The sequence below is a fragment of the Aotus nancymaae genome, unplaced genomic scaffold, assembly GCF_030222135.1.
Source record: "Aotus nancymaae isolate 86718 unplaced genomic scaffold, 86718_ANA_hifiasm-v0.15.2.pri h1tg000098l, whole genome shotgun sequence".
Lineage (NCBI taxonomy): Eukaryota > Metazoa > Chordata > Mammalia > Primates > Aotidae > Aotus > Aotus nancymaae.
Genome location: NW_026988513.1, coordinates 1,887,265 through 1,903,799, shown reverse-complemented (window position 1 = coordinate 1,903,799; position 16,535 = coordinate 1,887,265). Strand labels below are relative to the sequence as shown.

At 37.8% G+C, this 16,535-nt stretch overlaps 1 protein-coding gene across 3 annotated transcripts in view; it reads right to left on the bottom strand.

Moving 5' to 3' along the window:
- Positions 1–16,535, bottom strand: part of EXOC2 (exocyst complex component 2) — a 212,306-nt gene that overhangs the window by 118,281 nt on the left and 77,490 nt on the right. For all 3 annotated transcript variants that reach the window (XM_021676162.2, XM_021676163.2, XM_064370040.1), the window contains exon 7: positions 7,515–7,595. In XM_021676162.2, the coding sequence (XP_021531837.2) occupies positions 7,515–7,595 (81 nt within the window). The remainder of the gene's footprint in view (positions 1–7,514; positions 7,596–16,535) is intronic.

Genomic DNA, 16,535 nt, shown 5'->3' with positions numbered 1-16,535 from the left:
GTCTAGTGACTATACTTTAAGCAAAGATGAAAAAATTGCCTCAGTCTCACTGGGTGGCTCGCATGCCATATTCTCTAGTGTACACTGTGGGTGGCCTGATCCTGTTAAAAGTCGTCTTTGTAACATGATTGTTTTATCTAAATAATGTTTAAATTCTGTTGAAATTTTAAAGGCCTGATATAAAAACTTTGTTTTGTCAAGATAACTGTTTTCACCACATGCTATTTAATGTAGAATATTACATTTCTATTATAAGATGAGAAAAAATATATTCCCTTCTTGCCACCAAACCACATAATGGAGGTTAAATTAATATTTGAAATCTGATTAGAGTTAAAACATTTTTTCGTCAAAGAAAATTATTTTAAAGTATTTATCACTTAAAAAATAAAAACTTCATGAATTGAGGCTCATAAATGAATAGACATGTAAAGGGGACTGAATCTTTCTGAAAGGTTAATTACTAATATGTTAGGTTTGGATGTTAAATAACCAAGCACTGTTTTTTTTAAATTTTTTACTTGTTTTTAGTATAATGAAATTTGGGGCAAAAAGTATGTGAGTTCAAAATTAGGTTTTTCTCCTTTTATTTTTAAAGGGGTAAAACATTATCAACTATTAATTTTAACTCCTCTAAAAAGTATGAAAACAAGTACAGCAAGAAAACCTACTTATAAGTAAATAAAATATAGACATATAGAAAAATTTATATGCAGAAATTAAAACTATAAAATTTCAAGTTTATGTATGCCAAAATATATGTACTTATATGTGGAGAATTTTAATTTATGTGAATACTTGAGAAATTATAAGTTATAAGATTATAATTTTTAGAGATAACATGTCTATACATTATTATTGTTGTAAATTTTATTGTATTCACAATAAAAGTTCCTAATTCTGATTATTAGATAATATATTCAGTAATAAAATACATGACAGCAGTGAAACCAACATTTGTGCAAACAGATAAAAATTACCAGCAGCTCACAAAATGCATTTTATGTCTTTCTTCTCTAGGGCTACTTATAAGAAAATAAAACTATTTAAGAAAAGGGGTGCTCTTCATATGTGAGGCTGATAGCACAGATAATGCCACCAGGAAGGCGTCAACAAAGGTCATCCCGTAAATATCCCCATGTGCTAATCCACACACATTCTCATACCAAGAAAACCTAATTTTAAGGCAGCTGGTGGGGTCTGAATATTAGTGTACAACCACGGAACAAGTCTAACTGGAGTGGATGGCCATGACTTTGGCCTCATAGGCTACAGAACAAGCTTTCATCTACGTTTGCCAGAGTTGGCCACACCAAGGTCTGGAAATGGGTCCTTTCTCGTCACCCAAAGATGGTCTCCAACACTAGTGAGTCTGGACAATGACTCTCACTGTCTCAGTCACACAGGAACTGCAAGAACTAACAGCAATGCTGTTGTAAAAACAGTGTGGCTGCCGCCAGTGTAGTCGGGTCTGTAGAGCAGTGTAATTTTCCTACAGTACAAGATGGGAAGGAAAGTCCAGGTAGCATTACACATCTATCAGTGGAGCTCATACCTGCCCAGTGATCTTACATCCTTAACAATGGAAAAAACATTTCTATATGTGCAGGAACTCCTGTCGTCTAGAAAACCTAATCCTCTAATTCTAATGGTGTCTTCTAATTTCAAGCATATTTATTTAAAGTAAATATTATGCTTTCTCTTATTTCAAAGTGACCATTTGGTCCCTTCCTTGGTACTGACACTTGAGACAGATCCAGAAGTGACTTCTAATCTGAGCTCTCCTCTTGATGGGAATTGGGGAGGTCAGAGGCAGGATAGAAGTAATACCCCCTCACCAGCTGCTCCACCCACCACAGCACAATTTATCCCAGGAATAAGCAAGTTTAATGAGATTAGGGAATGAAACATTAGTGCTCCTGGAAAATTAGGATAACTCTAAAATGTACAAACTCACGGCAAAACCAGGACTAAAGAGACCTAACTACCTCAATTTCAACAGACCAGAAAATGACTAGATAGCTGCTGGCTATACCATAACGATGCTAAATGGAGAGTATCGTTAACAGTACCATGCCTGACACTCTATGTGGAGTACACGGAACTGGAACCTGTGGGAAATGAGGAAAGAGCTGACGTCAGCACATACCCCTCTCAAGAGCAACAGCCAGCATCTCTTCACATTCGAGTTGAGTTGGCAGCTTGAAACTAACCCCAATGGGAGTATTTACACCTTGGTGGTTGGGAAATGCTAACATTAGGATTAATTTTCTTTCTTTCATGTTTTTGAATGCCTGTTGCGAAATATTTGCCAGGCAGCCACTGAGTAAATGTCAGTTTCTTTTCCACATCCTGACTCTTCTGGATATTCCTTAGTGTTCTAAACCCTTAGCTTTCTTCTTTCATTTTGTACATAGTACTTGGGTTAAATCATTCAATCCTGTTCATTCAAGTACCATCTTTATGCTGGTGACTCCCAAATCTGTGTTTCAAGATGTGTCTGTGAACTTAAGACCAATCTTTAAAAATATCGTCACTAGACATACAATAATGACAGCTAATAATGACATGGAGCACTAATGTTATGCTAGGGTGATTCTAAAACCGTCATGTGTGTTAATTCACCTGCACATGCTTATGTCCCCATAAGGCAGGCACTGTTTTTACCCCCGTTTTACGTTGCAGGCAACTGAGATGCAGAGGTTATTCAACTTGCCCAGTGTGACACAGTGGGGACATAGTAACAGTCACACAGGCAAGATCCCTGTCAGCATGACCCTCAGGAATCTCAAATTCAACACGCTGTAAGTTGAAGTGAATGTTCTCATCTCTTTGCCTCTCCTCATGCCCCAAACATGCTCCTTCTTCGATCTGAGGCCAGACATCTGGAAGTGACCAGTGACTACTTCCTTTTCCTTATGTCACGTATCAAACCTTCCCTGCCCCTTAACCTTTCTCACCTGCCACTTGCTCTACCTTCACTAGCAGCCACATCACCCTTACATCACTTGATTCCATTGCTGCACATGTCACAGCTTACCCGGCTTAACGTGACCACCGTTCACTTCTGGCTGCTCTCTCTTCTTGCCTCCGGCGTACTCCCTTCTCATCCATTCTCTCTACAGAAGGCAGATAGCGCTTTAAAAATCTCCCATCGTTCCTTATTTAAACTCCTTCAATGGCTCACTCTTTGTCTTCAGGATAAAGACAGATTCCATACTACCACACAGCAAGTTGGTCATGGGCAGACCCCGTCTACCTGCGGTCACTCCTCTCCTATCTGCACACAGCCACACCGGCCCCTGCTTCCTGGGCGGCAGCCCATCTCCTCTCAGGACTCAGTGCTTCCCTGTCACACGCTGGCCCTGGTGGGACACACCTGCATCCCTCCACTCAGCTGCCCACCGCCAACCTCTGCTTGTCTCCTTCCTGCTCCTCTCTTAGGGCTCCTGGAACCCTCCCATGGTATTCTCTGCACTCAACTTTTTGGCTTGCTGCCCCTTTTGTGGGCTCTAGCCACACCTGAGGACTCCCACCAGAGCAGTATTATCACACCGTCATTTGATCACCTGAATATGTGTCTGTATTTTGATTTGGTTGTAAATCTCTAGAAGTAAAGTACAAATTTTATTTTTCTATCCCTAGGATAAAACAAACATGTGCTCAATAAACGCTTCAAGAGGAAGGACTAAAAATTGCTCTCTGAATCAATGATCAGTATTCTTACCACTAAGAGAGGTAGTACAACACCCCATGGGCAGGCCTTGCTTTGCACAGCATGCAAGACTGTGATAATGGCTGTGCAAGCTAAAACCCAGCATGACAATCTAACGATCAGTGGGAAAATTACATTTGTTCTGTGATACCCAAAAATTCTGTTGAAACATTAAAAACTCACTTGTTGGTTATGAATGAATGACAGCATTTTTAAAGTATAACTAATATGTAATATATAATTTAAAACATCAGAAACATTTAAAATTAATGTGTTGTATTTCTAAACTTATCAGTAGTGTTTATCTTATTTTTTGTTGTAAAATTTACAATATGAATCAAGCTTCTTTTCTGTGCTCTGACAGATTGAACAGATTACCCTGCTCCTTTTAAAGTGTGAATCAACTTCTGACTTCTGACATTTTTTCCTTTCCACTGTCCACATCATGAAACATCTCTGAGGCTCTCTGAGCATTACTTCCTTTGGGACACCTCATGCTTTTCCTCACTCTTCTTCACCTATGTTGGTAAACTCCCCTCCAACGAATTACTCGAGTCTCCAACGGCACAGGCCCACATCCCCACAGTCAGCCATTCCTCTGTCACTCTCCACTTGTTGGATTTGCATTTCACTTCCAGGGTTAGAGCTTTTTGATTTTTGATACACTTTCATCCTTATTGGCCAATCCCTTCCCTATCATCCATTTCTGTAAAACGTCAGGAGGGTTTATCACTGGGAGATAAGGAGGCAGCAGAACTCCATGCTTTGCTGTCTGCTGAGACCTGGTAACAGAAGCACAGTGACCGTCTCTGGTGGCCTTGAAGGAGGCAGTGTGGCTGCTCATCTAGAGCACCTGTCATTTACACAGTGTCCTGTGAACGAAAGAGCTGGAGGGAAACTGTGCTTTATGCAGCTGTGGTGAGTGCCTGTGGGAACTGCAGTCCTGTGTGGTGTTGCTAGGGGACAGCTGTTATGAACTGAACCACAGTGACTAAAACCTGTGCCTATCAAAACCACATAAACAGCACGGCCTGCCTACAGTTCAAAGCAAAGTCTGGAGCCAGACTTCTGGATATAAATTGCAGCTCTGCTACGTACTATTCATATAACCTTATGTGGCTCAATTCATCTTCTGGGCTTTAGCTTTTTCATCAATAAAAATGAAGATAATAGCACAAACCTTAAAGGGTTGTTTTGAGGACTAAATATTACCTAGATCATTTCGAGCAACACCTGCACTGTCTCATACAGTAACTACTAGCCACACCAGACTATTTCAATTTAAAGTTGAATTAATTAAAATTAAATTAAAATTTAAAATTTAAAATTTAAAATTCAATTTTTCAGCTGTACTAGTCACATTGGAAGTGCTCAGTAGCTACATTTTCATCATTGCAGAAATCCTATTGAACAGTACTGTTCTATAAACTTGAAACAGTGTATAGAACAGAGTTGAAGATGTGAATTTGACATAAATAAACTAATAGTCATCACTGGCTTGAAATCAAGAAAAAGTTACTAAGTTCAAACACAAACATGAGAAACACATATCATGAAAACAAAAAATAATTTCAATAAAAAGTGTCAAAATGGATAAACTCTGAATAAATGACCTAAGTTTCTTGCAGTCAACAGTATCCTTTTGACATTTAGCTTAAAAGTTAGAAAAACTGCCCAAATTACTTTTAAAAAAATTATCTTTTAAAAAAACTAAATACCCATATACATTAGTATATAGTTATACATAAGGTAAAAAGCATTAGTAATAATCAAAGCAAACTAAATTACACTCGAACTCATTTATTCTTCCTTTCCTTTCTAAAATAAATGAAATTTTCAACAGAGTGGACTGAATTTTCCTGACTGTAATTCTGTGTGTTCACTGGTTCCACAGTAGTGAAGTCCCGGGTAACTACAGACCCGCCTGGGGAGGTCTCTCTCAGGGCCAGAGCTGCATCCCCTCCGGCTTTGTTCCCAGGCTGGCTTAGCACAGGACTTGACACAACCAGAGTTAAATAAACGTTTGTCAAGTTGACCTGAATTAGGAAAAACATATCCTAGGATAGCAAACATCAACATCATATTGTTAAAGAATGTTTCTGAAAACAAGGGAATTGTTATAAAGAAATATATTTTAGAGAAATTTTAATATCAAAAAGTCCTGACGAATGGTCTCATAAAGAAGTGACCATTTACATTAAGCTGAACTTTATCCAAAAAGAGCAAACTTCAATAGAAAGTTAATACGACACTTTTCTGGAAAAAATTCATGGTTATAAAGGAATATATGGAAAAAGTCAATTTTTAATACCCCACGTCCCAAAGGACAATTTCTCAAACTACTTCTTTAAAGAAAAAAAAAAAAATCACATTACCACACTACACTCTATGTTAGCCTAACATATGAAGCAGACCCTAGAATTTCCCAGACCTGAACAAGGATCTGTTTTGCTGATACCAGGATATACTTACTATGTCAACGGTTTCTACAAGCCACCTTTAAAAATTGCTGAAGTAACCATGTTTTTCTGTTCAGAGATCATAGTCTGATAATTTCTCCAGGGCAAATAACATCCTTGAGTAGAAACTATCGTTCCCTTCCAAGACCTTAAAATGTGACTAAGGTAATATAGAAACAGCTTCAATAAGTATGAGTTGAATTCAGAATATCTTCATTTTAACAAAATTGGTGACTTGGTTCTCAAAGACAAAAACAAGGGAAAATCTCAAGGCAATTAAATAATAATAATCAGAGGAAAAAAATTAAGTATTGTTAAATTCCTAAGTTTAGAATGAAATCCAAGTACTCAAATTCTACTACCAAGAGAACACTTCTTTCTAGAAAATGCTTTCTTTTAGGGATTACTCAGGTCTGTGCAACGATATTCACATAAAGGCTCAGAACTTTCCTCCCACGGGACTAACTTAAGCTGGAAGTGCAAAACTAGCTTCATATGGTAGCCCTACATTCACAGAATCTTTAAAGATCTGCTGTGAGGTTTCTTCATTTTTCCAATTATTCTCAACTCTACTTCATGATGAAATTGTATGTTATATTTAAAAATAAGGAGATTCCTATGGGCATTCATATCAAACATAAACTACAGGTGTGAAAAGAGGATGATTCATTTTTAAGCCACTAATATCATAGTAAGAATTAATTCATCTGCTAAGTTTCTTCCAAATCAACAGAAGTAGCAGCTGGGAACTGGGATGTCAGAAAAAAAACAGACAAGGGAGGTGGACAGGACTCAACACTTTGCACATGTCCATTTTCCCTGGGCCTATAATTTTTACAAAATATCTCAGATTTAGACACATTCTTAAATAGCCAATTGCCTTAAATTTTTTTTTTGAAAAAGGCAAGGTATACACAAATAAATGACACCCAGGAACCTGTTATTCTCCCGGCGGAGATTATCTGCATTAACGCTGAGAGACACCTGACGACGGCTCCTCCAGGTCGCTGGTCAATGACAATCCTGCCTACTGCTTCAGTGCCTTCTTAGCTTTTAAGATGCTGTTTATATGCTGGTTGGTTTTATGGTAGCAAACTTTATTTCTTAAGAGTATATTGCATTGTTTTCAAATTATGATTTCTCATAAATAAAATGCAAGCAGAAAGAGAACATTCATTTTCAATGTTTCTATTCCCCTTTGTGTTTATTAAATCATTACTATTTAGAAATAAATACTACAATGCAACTTACTGCCTTGTCCCGTGATATGAGGTCCAAGAATTATTTTAAAGCATGTTGTAAAGTCCATAAATAGTTTTGGGTAGTAGGACAAAACTTACTGTTCAGAACATTCTCCAGTTTCTGCGTCATGGATCCTTCTACTTTTTCCGTTCCATCTGCTTCTAGTTTTTGATGGATGGCTAGAAAAAAAAAAAAAATACCTAGTTAAAATGGAGGCCATTTTAGGGTGGAGATACATTACATCAAAATGACATTTTTAAACAGCTTTTTTAAATGGTCATATTATTTTCACTGCTGAAAAGGAACAAAAAAACATGCTACCCTGTACAAGGTACCCAGCAGACACCAGTCTTAAGTTATTCAGTTTAACACCATTAAAATAGTACCTAACAGCCAGCCAGGCACAGTGGCACAAGTCTGTAATCCCACAACTTTGAGAGGCCGTGGTGGGCAGATCACAAAGTCAATAGGAACACTTTTACACTGTTGGTGGGAGTGTAAATTAGTTCAACCATTGTGGAAGACAGTGTGGCGATTCCTCAAGGACCTAGAAATAGAAATTCCATTTGACCCGGCAATCCCATTACTGGGTATATATCCAAAGGATTATAAATCGTTCTACTATAAGGACACATGCACACGAATGTTCATTGCAGCACTGTTTACAGTAGCAAAGACTTGGAACCAACCCAAATGCCCATCGATGATAGACTGGACAGGGAAAATGTAGCACATATATACCAGGGAATACTATGCAGCCATAAAATATGATGAGTTCATGTCCTTTGTAGGGACATGGATGAACCCGGAAACCATCATTCTCAGCAAACTGACACAAGAACAGAAAATCAAACACCTCATGTTCTCACTCACAGGTGGGTGTTGAACAATAAGAACACATGGACACAGGGAGGCGAGCATCACACACTGGGGTCTGTCGAGGGGAAATAGGGGAGGGACAGAGCGGGGTGGGGAGTTGGGGAGAGATAGCATGGGGAGAAATGCCAGATATAGGTGATGGGGAGGAAGGCAGCAAAACACATTGCCATGTGTGTACCTATGCAACAATGTTGCATGTTCTTCACATGTACCCCAAAACCTAAAATGCAATAATAAAAAAAAAAAAGAGAGAGAACGAGACTATCCTGGCTAACATGGTAAAACCCCGTCTCTACTAAAAATACAAAAATGAGCTAGGCATGGTGGCGCGTACCTGTAGTCCCAGCAACTTGGGAGACTGAGGCGGGAGAATAACTTGAACCCAGGAGGCAGAGGTTGCAGTGCGCCGAGATCGTGCCACTGCACTCTAGCCTGGCAACAGAGCAAGACTCCGTCTCAAAAAAAAAAAAGGTACCTAACACACATAATCATCTGTCTTCAAGACTGAGTGGTAAAAACAGTTGAATTGAAAAAGAAAAGGGAGAAGTGAGGCATCCTGGATCTCATTACCATTGGCTGAGTATCTCCAATCTGAAAATCCCACATGCTCCAAAATCTGAAACTTGAAGCACCCACATGACATTCAAAGAAAATATTCATTAGAGCACTTCAGATTTCAGATGTTTAGATTTGGGATGCTCAACCAGTAACTATGTAATGCAAATATTTAAAAATCTGCAAAAGTCTGAAATCTGAAACACTGCTGGGTCCCAAGCATTTCAGATAATTGGTCAGAAAATTCCGAGTAAATGTGGTACTCAAATGCACTATGAATAGATCCTCAATGCCTGCTAACGTCTATCTCTCTGATCCTTTTAATTAGTTATTTATGATCTTGTTATTTTTTATCTTTTTTTCCTTTCAGTAAGCCACCTCAAACTTTCTTTGAAATTCTAAAATAAACAGACTGCTCCTCTATTAAAGAAATACATTCAGAGAAAGAAAAAGGAATATATTTGGGGGAAAAAAAACCTAGCTACTGTAGTTTGTCTTGGTTAACTCAGAGTGAAGAGAAAGTAATTTCTGTAATGTTTCAAAATGAATTGTGTGGTAACAGTGACATAAAATGTTTCTATACACCAAAGCTGAAACTTGAGTTCAACTTACTAAGCGAAACAGAAAGGAACATCCTTGCCTAGTAAGGAATCTTTGTAAAGATCAACTGGAGAGAGTTCTATGCTATATGTGAGCAGGTCTGCTCTCCCTCCTTGTTTAAATGCCGCTGTGGTGTTCTGACGGTCCTGGTGGAGAAGGATGCCTGGCACACGCTGCAGCTTCACTAAGCAGGCACTGTGCTCAGAGGTCACACCCTACAGTAGCCCTGCTCCACATGTTGCTTTCCAAGTCAAAATTAGCATGAAAGGAAATCATGCGGCCGCATTTTCTGATGTTGACAAAACCCATCACTGATGAGCAGGTCAAGATGAGGCGACCCTGGTCCCCCAGCTCAGTTTACAGTCCTTTTTGCGACAGAGCAACTACCTCCACCCATCTCCACCATGGCAGCACCACTGTCAAGCTGTCAGCCAAGCATGAGGACTGAGAGACACTGGGATCTGATAAAGGCAATCCTATTTTCCAGAAAATTAAACCAAATAACCCAATGTCTGGTTCACTTGACCTTTTATTTTCTCTGAAAACATTTTTGAGAAGAATAACTCAATAAGCAACTTGGTACATGACCATAGGTTTGTTATTGTTTCTAATCTATTAAAACTTAAAATATGTGAAGCAGTTGAACATTACAAGTTTGTATCTGAGAAACAAAAAACGTATGTATAATAGTACTTCTTAAAGAAAAATCAAGGTTATAGAAAGATGGCCTATTAGTTCACTACAATTATTTGATCTCAATGCTCAAATAAAATGTAGATGTCAAATTTGCAATTTCAATAAAAAATGTGTAATACCATCCAAGCACTTATGTAAATGCCATTGTTAAACAGGGCACCAAGGAACGATATTTGCATAGGGCATTATCTAAGGATCCAGTGTTGGGCACAGAAGCATATAAATGCTCTAACCATTCTATGTTAATGCTAGCCTATGCAAAACAGGAATATTCAAGCCAGATCACAGATGAGCAAGCTATTGCTATGAGGAACCAAACAGTAAATACTTTAGGCTTTGTGGGCCACATACGGACTTTATCACATATTCTTCTTCTTTTGTTGTTTTTAGAAACCCTGAGAAAACATAGTCATGCTTAGCTCCTGGCCTGTAGGAAGGCTGTGACCTAATTTGGCTCACAGGCTGACCTCTGAGGAGGGTTATATTTATTAAAGCAGGAGAAAAGGAAGGGTTTTGTAAGATGCATTAGTATTTTAAGTTGATAAAGAGCCCTTCAAACATTTAGTTTCTATTTCTTATTTTAACAAACTTTTGTCAGAATAGATAAATCATATATAAATTATAATTAAATTGGCTAAGTAACCTGTGATTCCTTTTCTTCCCAAATTATACTGAAGAAAATCAATAAATAATAAAATAATTGCAACTATTACACAGAGGACTAACAGGAATGATTCTCACTTAGATAACTGAGTCCCAGAAAATGATACCTACCTGAATTATCTTCATACATCAATAGACACTAAGGACAGAATGTGTCAAAAAATCAATTATGGCTCAAGCCACCCACAGTAAGTAGCAGCAATAAAAGGAACAGGGGAAAGAAGACAAATAAGACAGTGCAGGGAGCAACATGTGTAATTTATTCTGCTTGGGCTTTTTACTCTAGTGTACCATAAACAATATTCATTCATATAGTTTTGACCCACAGTTGTCCTTGAAAGGAGCAAGTGATAAAGTCTATGCCACTAAAAACAAGAGACTATACAGGTCACTAAATGCACAAGCTCAAGGGGCATTCAGAGAAATCGCTACAAAGGAGGTGCTCAGAGGCACTGAGGGGCTCACGAAGGCCTTTCACGCTACAAGGAGCTCCACAAACCTCACCACCACCCAGGAGGACCGGCGTGAGCAGCATCTGCTAACAACCCACAGGTCAATACCACTTCAAGGGAACAGAAGGGAATGATAGCGGGAAGGCCATGGAAAAATGAAGTCTGGTGCTAGAAATATTTTTGCAGAATAAAGAAAAAAACTGTACTAAACATACCGAGGTTGCTACTGGCAGGTGTTATGCCAGACACACTTCTTATCAAGTTCTAATGAAAACACCTGTGGGGACACACAGGAAGAAACAAAACTGACAATGGCATAAAAACTTAAAGATGAATAAAGGCTACTAATGGCATACTGGGTTGAGATGGACTGAAAAAAAGCAGACTTGGACTGGGTATGAAACAGTCCACTGGATGGAAGTGAAGAATGTAGACAATGTTTAAAAAAAAAAAAAGAGCAGAGAAAGCCTCTGATTTGTTGTACCTGTCCCCTATTCCCAACTCTGGAACACAGGCATGGCACGGATCAGAAACACCTTCCAATGTTTCCATAACTATCTTCACGACTGCAGTTCTGTTCCTCCGTTTTCCTTAACCGCACAGCTCCTTTCCTTTGATAACCATTTAGAGAATAATTTCCCCACGTCCCAGCAGGGTTGGGAAACAGAAGAAAACCGACGGGGAGGAGGCATCCACTGCTGGGCCCCTGAGCAGCTGCTGAGAAACAGAAGCATGCTGGGCAGCATGCAGGGGAGCAGAAGCTCATGAGTGACATTTTTATCCAAGGCCATTCAGAGACAAACCATGAACTCTGTCTCATGTAAAACAGGAAAAGCTTTGAGAACTGAAGATGTCAGTCTATAGATTCTGAAGGCTTATCAAGTGTCGGCTAAAATAAATGAAAACAGGACCTATATTTCAGTATATCCTGCAAAGGTGCTTTTCTCTCAAAAAAAAAAAAAGAAAATCCAAGGCTAAACAAATACATCTTTTAAACATTTAGGTAGAGGGAAAATGAAACAATTTACCCACAAGTAATGAAGGATGACGTTGACTCAGGATTTTGTCTCTGAAACACTAAAAGTCATTGGATCAATATCTTCAGAAAATAATTCTCTTACAGCCAAGTGTGTTCATGCATAAAGGCAAGAGGCATTTCTAGACACACAATAATACAAAAGGTATAGCATAAAAGATGTAACATACTGTTCAAGACAAAAAATTCAAAGACAGGAAAGATGAAATATAAAACATTGGCAATAAAAATTAAAGCCAATTAAGTTTACATGTATATGTACTCTGTGTATATATATTACATGTATATGTACTCTGTATATATATATACACACACACTATATATATACACATATTTACCATATAACTGTGGTAAATATAAAATTAAATGCAAAAGACAAAAAAATAAATCTAAAACCAGAATACTGAAACAGAAAAGGTAAAATAAGCTGGGTCCATAATTTCAAATTTCAAATTAAATTGAGACCAAAAGAAAGGAAAAGGTGTGGGAAATAAAGACATGCTAAACTGTTGTTACATATTACAGAAGTCGAGACAACCTATAATAGAATTTTAAAACATTTCTCTCATATCTGCAAATAATATGGTCTATATTGCCAAGAAGAAAAAATGGTAACAAGACAAAAGAAAAAGACATCAGGACAAAAATTTCAATTATGATAAATGTAAATGGCTTCAATCTTTCTATTTAAAAGCAAAGGCTCTCAGAATAGTATTTAAAATAAAAATCCTGCCACATGTAGCAACACAAGACACATGCCAAAAGCAAAATTTCTAACAGGTTACAAAGAATACTACAAATAATATATCAAGCAAATGCATACAAAAGGAAAGGTATAAAATATTAACATTACCTTATTGTGCATCAAAGAATTTAATCTTGCCCCCCAAAAGATCTGGCCTTTGCCCTTAGGTCCTGGGAAGTAATCTCTAAAGTCTTGAAATGTTTTGCCTGATAAGAGTGTCTTTGTTTGCCTGTGGGCCATGGGCCACACTAGACAGTCTAACAAAGGAATTTATGGGTGAGGCCTTAGGGTCACTCAGTATCAGCCTGATCTGAGGGAATGGAGACTGAAGTCAGCCATAAAGACCCTTGACCACATCCATGTGACAGGCCCTACTAAAGACTCTGGATCTAACAACAAGGTTTGGATAGCTTCCTTGGATGGAAGCATTCCATGTGTGTTGTCACGTACTGTTACCGGGAAAATCAGTGCTAACTGCAATTCCACTGGGAGACTACTGGAAACTCCATGGATGGAATTTTCCTACATCTGCTCCATGAATTTCTATCCTTGGCTGACTATAATCTGCAATTTCCCCGTAATAAACCATAACTCTGAGTACAACAGCTTTCACTAAGTTCTGTGAGTGCTTCTAGCAACAACCAAACTGAGGATAATCTTGGGGACTTCTTATAAATGTATTATCATCAAGAGAATCTAAACCATCAAAAGGTACAAATACATGCTTTACATACAAAGAAAAACTGACAGAATCAAAATTTAAAAAGGAGATCTGTCTGTCATGTTTAGTATAAATAAGCTAGATTTAAATAATATAATTTATCAGGCATTGATATTATATCAAAGCGTGGACCCTGAAGAAAACATGCCCGTCTGTCCTTTGTAATTTTTGGCATACTTATAAAAGCATATTCTCTGTTCACAATACTGTACGAATGGAGACTATGAAAACAAAAATTTACTATAAACTACTAAGTCAAGAAGCAAAATTAAAATTGCACATTTTAAAAACACAAAAAAGATATCCCTAAAGAATGAATGTTTAAAAAATGACATAGAACATACAAATATTAAACAGATAATGAAAGGGCCCATAACGCGAATTTTAAATAATTTAAAAATTATAATGCAATGCTAATAAAACATGAAAATCTTGATAAAAAAGAAAATTTCAGGGAAAACAAAGCAAAATAAAGCAGAGAAAACAGAGGTTTGAAAAGTATATGTGCGTGTGTGTGTGTGTCTGTGTGCATGTGTGTGCGTGTGTGTGTCTGTGTGTGTATGTGTGTCTGTGTGCGTGTCTGTGTGCGTGTGTGTGCCTGTGTGCGTGTGTGTGTGCGTGTGTCTGTGAGTGTGTGTGTGTGCATGTGTCTGTGTCTCTGTGTGTGTGTGCATGTGTCTGTCTGTGTGTCTGTGTGTGCGTGTGTCTGTGTGTGTCTGCGTGTGTGTCTGTGTGCGTGTCTGTCTGTGTGTTTGTGTGTGTGTGTGTCTCTGTGTGTCTGTGTGTGTCTGTGTCTGTGTGTGTGTCTGTGTGCGTGTGTGTGTGCGTGTCTGTCTGTGTGTCTGTGTGTGTGTGTGTCTGTGTGTCTGTGTGTGTGCGTGTGTATACACATACGTATCTCTGTCTCACCTGCTGGTTCCCAATCCCCCCCTGAAGCTACTGATGCACTGCAGTGTCTCCTCAGGAGAGACCCCAGACACTAACACACTCCTGCTGCCTGGTGTAATGAAACAAGCCGCACAGTACTAGCCGTGCCTAAAAATGCTGAAAGTGAATCTTATCTAATATCCAATTAGATAAGTCCAAGCAATATAATGGCAAGAAAAATAAGTTAAATGACACCATGAGGAAGTCATCAGTCAAATTCAGAGTGGGGGATATCTTCCAGGACAAATGACCTTGTTTCTTCCACAAATCAATGGCATCAAAAACCAGAAACAGGGTAGGAAAGGAGAGGGGATAGTTTTAGTTTAAAAGAGGTTTAAGAGATTTAAAAATGAAGTGAAATGCCTGAATTTTCTTTGAATCTTGATCTGGACATATCAACTATAAAAAAAGAAAGTTTGGGGATAACTGGAGAAATGTGAACTGGGAATGAGAGGATATTAAAACATTATTGCTAATTTGGTTAACTATGGTAGTATCGTGATTATGCACATAAATGTTCTTACACTTATTTGGTAGATTTATACTCAGGTATTTAGGAGAAAAACATCATGCTGTTTGAGATGTGCTTTAAAACACATCAGCAAAATGCAAACAAACCCATCTCAAAAGCAAGTATAACACAAGAATAATAATTGTTAAACCTAGGTGACAGGTATATAGGAGCTGATTATACTTTCATCTACTGTTTGAAAATTTTCATAATAGAAAAGCAAAAACAAATTACCTGAGCAACTTTGCATGTCAGCTCTGTCAAATTTGAACCATGTAATTCCTAGTCTACATAGGCCACAGAGAGCACACAGAGCAACACAGAGATCCACACGTTACCATGCAACATTCACACTCGAACCTGACCAAAATAGCAATTTCACTAAAATACAGATCAAGACTATAGGGAGAAAAAGTTATAAAAAGCTATTAATGCTGTAGTAAAGTAACATAATCAGAGACACAACAGGTTTCATCTGAAGAATAAAAAGGTTTCTAGCACACACAATTCTACATACAATATAACCCCAATTTTGTAATGGGTACTCATATAAGCTAAGAAAAGAAGATAAAATGAAATACATTAAAATGTTAATGTGATTACCTCTACAACAGATGTTCTTGCTAATTATGTGTTTAGTATTTTTTATAACATACATTTCCTTTATTTCAAAAAACATAAACGCTAAATACATGCATCTAAAGTTTTCAAATTTCTTATTATAATCACTTCCTATTATGCCATAAAGTCATTTGTTTATTAGTGGCTGGTCAGCATTATCTTTATTAAACTTCCAGTTGCTAACATACTTCTAGGGTAAATGACTAATAAATGAGACTACATAAATTTAGTGTACCAAATAAAACTTAAGATCTGCCAAGAGTCAAACCATTTACAGAAGCAAAAAGCATAAACACAAATATATATATGTAAATATGTTTTTTAAAAAGAGTGGAGAGAAAAGTCAAACCTGTCTTGTTGCTAAGATAAATCATTTTGATTACAATAATTTGTGGGAAACATTCGTGCAGCTACTAAGCATATGATAACCGTCTTTACCTGATTCATACTCAACTCTGTTCACACATGCTCAGATTTTCCTCCTGACATGGTAAGACTGACTATGGATAACTTAGAGAGAACAGCAATAAGCACAAATAAAGAAAGGCACACCATCAAGAAACATAAGGCACACGTTTTTATCAACGAAGAGCACCTACCGTCTCTGTTCCCTCCCAGACAGTCACACTTTACCCCTTCAAAAACCTAACTTCTACCTGCAAGGAAGAAGCTGCATCACAAGCACATTTAATGTGTTGGAGATCAATTAGGCC